This window comes from Nanorana parkeri, unplaced genomic scaffold (genome assembly GCF_000935625.1).
Source record: "Nanorana parkeri isolate BGI_ZX_2015 unplaced genomic scaffold, ASM93562v1 scaffold221, whole genome shotgun sequence".
Taxonomy (NCBI): Eukaryota; Metazoa; Chordata; class Amphibia; order Anura; family Dicroglossidae; genus Nanorana; species Nanorana parkeri.
The window spans coordinates 313,591-320,426 of NW_017306489.1; the positions used below are offsets into that span (position 1 = coordinate 313,591).

Here is a 6,836-nt window from a genome sequence, read left to right on the forward strand (position 1 = left end):
ATACAGGATCGGTACGTACATTTTTTTTTTTGTAACACACACTAAACAGAATGCAACATTCTATTAAGAAACAGACAAATGCTACATTTAGACGAATCAGCCATAAGAATGTATTTCATATCATTCAGGATCCGTACAGTTAATGAATTAAACAGAAAACCAGGCCACAATAAAATTAAACATATATGTACATTACATATAGATAAGAAAAATTGGGGGCAACTGCCTCCGTAAAAACAGAATCCTTTGGAAATAAAACATTTGACATATTTAAATGATTATACAATAAACTGACTTCTGCCAATTTGTAAAAGAAATCTGCTTTACCTACACATTGGTGAAAGTCACGTTCACTGCTCTATAAATCTGCCCCAAACATTTACTGGTGGTGAGTAAATCATGATTGTTCAAAAAAACATCCACCAGGAAGATTCATCTGCAGTGAATGTCAGATTTCTTGCTTTATAAATATGCCCCCTTGCGTTTTAGCAACAAAACCATGAACTGCTGATGATGGTTCTGCCAACTGTATGAAGCATATTTAAAGACTTGGAGCCTTTCTCCTTAAAAGCGTTTTATTTTATACATCAAGAACTTTGTGATTTCTTGAAAGAAAGCGGAAAACAGCATTGAGCCTGGGTTCAAGCGCAGGAGTTCGCCATGAAAATCTGTCATGGCATAACCCCCATCCATTGCAAGAGACAACTTAGCGGAGAACAAGTGAGATCTGCACACTAACTTTAATATGAACTGTACATATTAGTGAGGAAAGAACAAGACAAAACATATTTCTCTTCATCTTTCATTTGTCTGAAAAGGATTTAAAAAAAAAAAACAAAATAAAAAAACACCTATGGACACAAGCATTAGGTGGCCATGGTTTTATCAGGTAGCCATGGTTTTATCAGGTAAATTGCACCCGTGTTCAGATTATGGACATTAAAAAGAAATTTACATGTTCTTAACAGTAAAAAAAAAATAATAAAAGCTTTAAAAAAAAAAAACCAAGCCCCTGACCTCTCTAGCTGCTTCTACTCTAAAGTAATCAATTTGCAAAGATCACAACAAAGACTCTAAAGTGGTTTCTATCAGCTTAAAAACACATATGGTGTGTTTACATTGGACAGCTGGCAGGTTGCCAATATTCTGTTGCATTATAAAAGTAAGAGGAAAAAAAAAGCAAAGATTTCAGCACCTCCGTTGTGAACTTTGAAAATGAATTTCTCAACAATGTGCAGCTACAGAGAAGAATAATGAGGGCTTGTTTCAAAATGGTTTTACAGCTTGTTAAGGATTTTTTAAATACTTGGAGTGCATATTCTGGGTACAGGTTCACTCACGTTAAGCTATTTCTTAGCTGTGCAGAGCAAAAAATTACTTATGGGAGCAAAATCACAAATGCACACACCTTGCATGTAATACAGATTGTGGTTATACTGTTTTCACAGATGAGTGTTCAAACCTTGGGAAGGAATACATTATAAAAAGCTTAAAGTGACACTAAACACAGGAGTTAAACCTTAAAAATAAATTAAAGTACCTTAACTATTAACAATAATGTATCCTATTTTGTGTATCACTCGGCTGTAGATCCTCAAATCATCTCTGAATTGGTGCCGACACTGTCCTTCCTTCTGGAGGGTGACTACTTGTGTTCCCCATGGTCCCTGTGTGTGTTGTAAAGTAGAGGATAACATTAGTAGACATGTATCGCAAGTGAGGTGTAGAGGTGCTGGAAGTTTCGCACCCCGGGTTATGGTATAAGAAAAATAGGATGTTTCCACAATGGGGTGTGCAGGTACCCAGAGGGAGAAAAGAAAAAGGGGCTTTTGAGAAACAATTCCAGGACCTCAAAAATAAAATCTTAGAAATACATTTATTGCAAAAATCGTTTTTTATACATTTAAAAATAAACGAAAAAAACCCACAGTAGGTAAAAAACATATGTGGGTACATTCACCAGCTGGTGAAATTACCATACAGTTCTGAGGTGTATGGTACTTATTTTTCTCTCTGTTTTTCAAAGTTGTATACATGCTCCTGTATATTCCGTGTATCCCGACATGTTTCGCCCTGTGTTGTAAAGTAGCCACTGCTGAAGGCTCACTGCCGTGATGGACTACAATAGTTTACCAATTTGTATTGAGATTGTAGTCCATCACAGGAGTGAGCTTGGAACACAAGTAGCTCCCCTTCAGAAGGAAAGACAGTGTCAGCACCAATTCACAGATGATTTGAGGATCTACAGCCGAGTGATACATTAATAAGATACATTTTTGTTAATAGTTAAAAAGGTACTTGAATGTATTTTTAAGGTTTAACTCCGGAGTTTAGTGTCACTTTTAGAGCTGACCTCTGGCCAGACATAAAAACCCAGGCACACACAAACTTCCTATGTATTCTTTATGTAAAGGAAACAAAGGTACCTGAATCGGTCCTGATAATTGCTGCATCACACAGACTTGCAGAGGGAAAGTCAGCAGCCTGAACCAGTAAAGGCTTTGTAAACATACATCAACCAAATGTGAATAGGATTACAGGAGTGGGGAGCACAGTGATGACTTTGTCACTGTGCTGCTACTCTACCATTGTCCACTCAGATTGGAGGCAATTCCTGGACCACGCTGTGTTGCTCATCTGAAGTGTAGTCTGCAGAGAGGTCTAGGAGCCAAATGTGATGCCTGTACAGAAATACAAATACTTTGGAAGGAAAAACAGTTCAACATTGGAATTAGTTTTCTAGGAGACCCACTATAAGCATGTAGTGTACAGTGATCATGTGTGCTTACATGGCTCAGCTATACTTCCCATTCTGCTGTAAATGTAAAATGCTCGTAATTGCATTTTTAATTAAGTTCCTCTTTGATTTAAAGGCAAGTCTCTAGCAGGCAAAAACAAACCCCTTTAGTAAAAACAAGCTAGTGGCTTGATCCGAGGCCTTGTTGTACACTGCACACAGAGTTTATTTCCTGCGGTCAGCCTGCAAAGTAGTGCTTTTATGAGTGGCCGGCCTGCTCTGGGGAAACACTAAAAAGAATGAGTTCTGTAGTGTCAAAACTGACAGACGTGCGAACCACTGTGTATTATACCATTGAGCACAGCTAAGAGAACACTCGTGAGCTACTGCTTCATAAGCATTAAGAAAGCTCCCATGGCGTTTCAGGTTGGCGGCTGTGTGCCTGAACATTGGGCCACAAGTAAGAAGAAAAAAAAAAAAAAAAAAAAAACCAAGCCCCTGACCTCTCTAGCTGCTTCTACTCTAAAGTAATCAATTTGCAAAGATCACAACAAAGACTCTAAAGTGGTTTCTATCAGCTTAAAAACACATATGGTGTGTTTACATTGGACAGCTGGCAGGTTGCCAATATTCTGTTGCATTATAAAAGTAAGAGGAAAAAAAAAGCAAAGATTTCAGCACCTCCGTTGTGAACTTTGAAAATGAATTTCTCAACAATGTGCAGCTACAGAGAAGAATAATGAGGGCTTGTTTCAAAATGGTTTTACAGCTTGTTAAGGATTTTTTAAATACTTGGAGTGCATATTCTGGGTACAGGTTCACTCACGTTAAGCTATTTCTTAGCTGTGCAGAGCAAAAAATTACTTATGGGAGCAAAATCACAAATGCACACACCTTGCATGTAATACAGATTGTGGTTATACTGTTTTCACAGATGAGTGTTCAAACCTTGGGAAGGAATACATTATAAAAAGCTTAAAGTGACACTAAACACAGGAGTTAAACCTTAAAAATAAATTAAAGTACCTTAACTATTAACAATAATGTATCCTATTTTGTGTATCACTCGGCTGTAGATCCTCAAATCATCTCTGAATTGGTGCCGACACTGTCCTTCCTTCTGGAGGGTGACTACTTGTGTTCCCCATGGTCCCTGTGTGTGTTGTAAAGTAGAGGATAACATTAGTAGACATGTATCGCAAGTGAGGTGTAGAGGTGCTGGAAGTTTCGCACCCCGGGTTATGGTATAAGAAAAATAGGATGTTTCCACAATGGGGTGTGCAGGTACCCAGAGGGAGAAAAGAAAAAGGGGCTTTTGAGAAACAATTCCAGGACCTCAAAAATAAAATCTTAGAAATACATTTATTGCAAAAATCGTTTTTTATACATTTAAAAATAAACGAAAAAAACCCACAGTAGGTAAAAAACATATGTGGGTACATTCACCAGCTGGTGAAATTACCATACAGTTCTGAGGTGTATGGTACTTATTTTTCTCTCTGTTTTTCAAAGTTGTATACATGCTCCTGTATATTCCGTGTATCCCGACATGTTTCGCCCTGTGTTGTAAAGTAGCCACTGCTGAAGGCTCACTGCCGTGATGGACTACAATAGTTTACCAATTTGTATTGAGATTGTAGTCCATCACAGGAGTGAGCTTGGAACACAAGTAGCTCCCCTTCAGAAGGAAAGACAGTGTCAGCACCAATTCACAGATGATTTGAGGATCTACAGCCGAGTGATACATTAATAAGATACATTTTTGTTAATAGTTAAAAGGTACTTGAATGTATTTTTAAGGTTTAACTCCGGAGTTTAGTGTCACTTTTAGAGCTGACCTCTGGCCAGACATAAAAACCCAGGCACACACAAACTTCCTATGTATTCTTTATGTAAAGGAAACAAAGGTACCTGAATCGGTCCTGATAATTGCTGCATCACACAGACTTGCAGAGGGAAAGTCAGCAGCCTGAACCAGTAAAGGCTTTGTAAACATACATCAAGCAAATGTGAATAGGATTACAGGAGTGGGGAGCACAGTGATGACTTTGTCACTGTGCTGCTACTCTACCATTGTCCACTCAGATTGGAGGCAATTCCTGGACCACGCTGTGTTGCTCATCTGAAGTGTAGTCTGCAGAGAGGTCTAGGAGCCAAATGTGATGCCTGTACAGAAATACAAATACTTTGGAAGGAAAAACAGTTCAACATTGGAATTAGTTTTCTAGGAGACCCACTATAAGCATGTAGTGTACAGTGATCATGTGTGCTTACATGGCTCAGCTATACTTCCCATTCTGCTGTAAATGTAAAATGCTCGTAATTGCATTTTTAATTAAGTTCCTCTTTGATTTAAAGGCAAGTCTCTAGCAGGCAAAAACAAACCCCTTTAGTAAAAACAAGCTAGTGGCTTGATCCGAGGCCTTGTTGTACACTGCACACAGAGTTTATTTCCTGCGGTCAGCCTGCAAAGTAGTGCTTTTATGAGTGGCCGGCCTGCTCTGGGGAAACACTAAAAAGAATGAGTTCTGTAGTGTCAAAACTGACAGACGTGCGAACCACTGTGTATTATACCATTGAGCACAGCTAAGAGAACACTCGTGAGCTACTGCTTCATAAGCATTAAGAAAGCTCCCATGGCGTTTCAGGTTGGCGGCTGTGTGCCTGAACATTGGGCCACAAGTAAGAAGAAAAAAAAAGCGGAGGGGTTTAACTAGCTGCTAGTTAAACACAAGAAAAGCATTCTTGTTTTGACACCTGTAATGTATTCCATATCTGGAAATGCATTCATGAATATTACCTGCTCAGCAGGTAGAAAAAAAAAAAGCCAAAAACAGCCAATACTTGGCTCTTACAGGATTTAAAAATCCCCAACAAAAAGTTTCCCCCAAAACAGTGTTGGCAGAAAACATTATCAATAAGAAGCCAGAAACAAGTTTCTTTATCTGATCAATTCTTCCTTCGCTTGTTTCTTTTGCCCCACCTCTGTTGCCCACCTCCCTCCCTCCTTTCACCCCAAGAAGGCATAGGAGGCTCGATTTCATTGGGTCGTCCTCCTCGATCAGGCACATTACCAGTCATAAGGATCTGTTAAAGCATAAAATAAAAAATAAAAAAAAAAGGTACGGGAGAACAAGTCACTAAAAATGGACAATTTCATCTAAGCATATTATGATAAAGAGCAGAAGAAAAAAAGGTTAGCAGTGACGGCATGAAAAATCTAAACCTATTATTGGCCATTTAGGCCGCATATCACATTAAAGTACTAATGGGAAGGATCAGGAGGTGGGAAAGGAGCAAGGACCTGCTTGGCATTTACACGAGAAGTTGAGGATTGATCATTTTAGCCATTTACATCTTGGGATCTACAAGTTTAAAATGAGATTTTCACTTCTCCTGCCTCCTCCAAACTCTTCACCCTTTTGTGAATAACCCTGTAAGTGTTCAATGCCTTACTGCTGGCTTTGTTTGAAAGGCAGCTCCAGTGTCCGCTAAACAGCCTGTTCCACCACCAGCAGTGTGCAGCTAGAAACCACTACTCTTTATGCGAGAACAGCGATCTCTCTGCAGTGGTCAGACATACCCCCTGCTAAATCAAGACATACAGCCCCACAATTAGAAATGCTCACACTATCTGCACAAGTACAGGTCCAATACAGTGCGAAAGGGGTCTGACCACTGCTTTCAGAGAGCAGACCATTGATGGTGGTCAGACCATTTTAGGGGCTCTGGACTGCTTTATAAACAAAGCTAACAGTAAGGGGTTAATTTATAAAAAGTTCCATCCAGTATTACCGGGTGGTTGCTGTTTGTACAGTACAGGCGCCCACAGATGGCGCTGATTAGGGATGCACCTGGAGTACCAGTGCTGATACCGAGTACTCGCACTCGCCCAAATGCTCCGATACCAGACCTTCCGGTCAGAGGAAGATTTCCTCTGACCGGCAGTGCCGTCGGGGAATATGCAGCCAGCTGCCCGTGCGATCAGGAAGCTGGGCTGCGAGTAATGGCCCGCCTACTGGTTTCCTGATTGGCCAGGAACCTGGTTTCCCACCCAATCAGCATCGAGCTGGCCGAACAGCCGGCTCCTGCTGATTGG

The 6,836-nt window shown here is 40.0% G+C and overlaps 1 protein-coding gene across 2 annotated transcripts in view; it reads right to left on the reverse strand.

The window, feature by feature from the left end:
• Nucleotides 1-5,604: 5,604 nt before the first annotated feature.
• Nucleotides 5,605-6,836, reverse strand: part of FAM98C (family with sequence similarity 98 member C) — a 12,361-nt gene continuing 11,129 nt past the window's right edge. For both annotated transcript variants that reach the window (XM_018556021.1, XM_018556022.1), the window contains one exon: nucleotides 5,605-5,824. In XM_018556021.1, coding sequence (XP_018411523.1) covers nucleotides 5,687-5,824 — 138 coding nt within the window. In that variant the 3' untranslated portion in view covers nucleotides 5,605-5,686. The remainder of the gene's footprint in view (nucleotides 5,825-6,836) is intronic.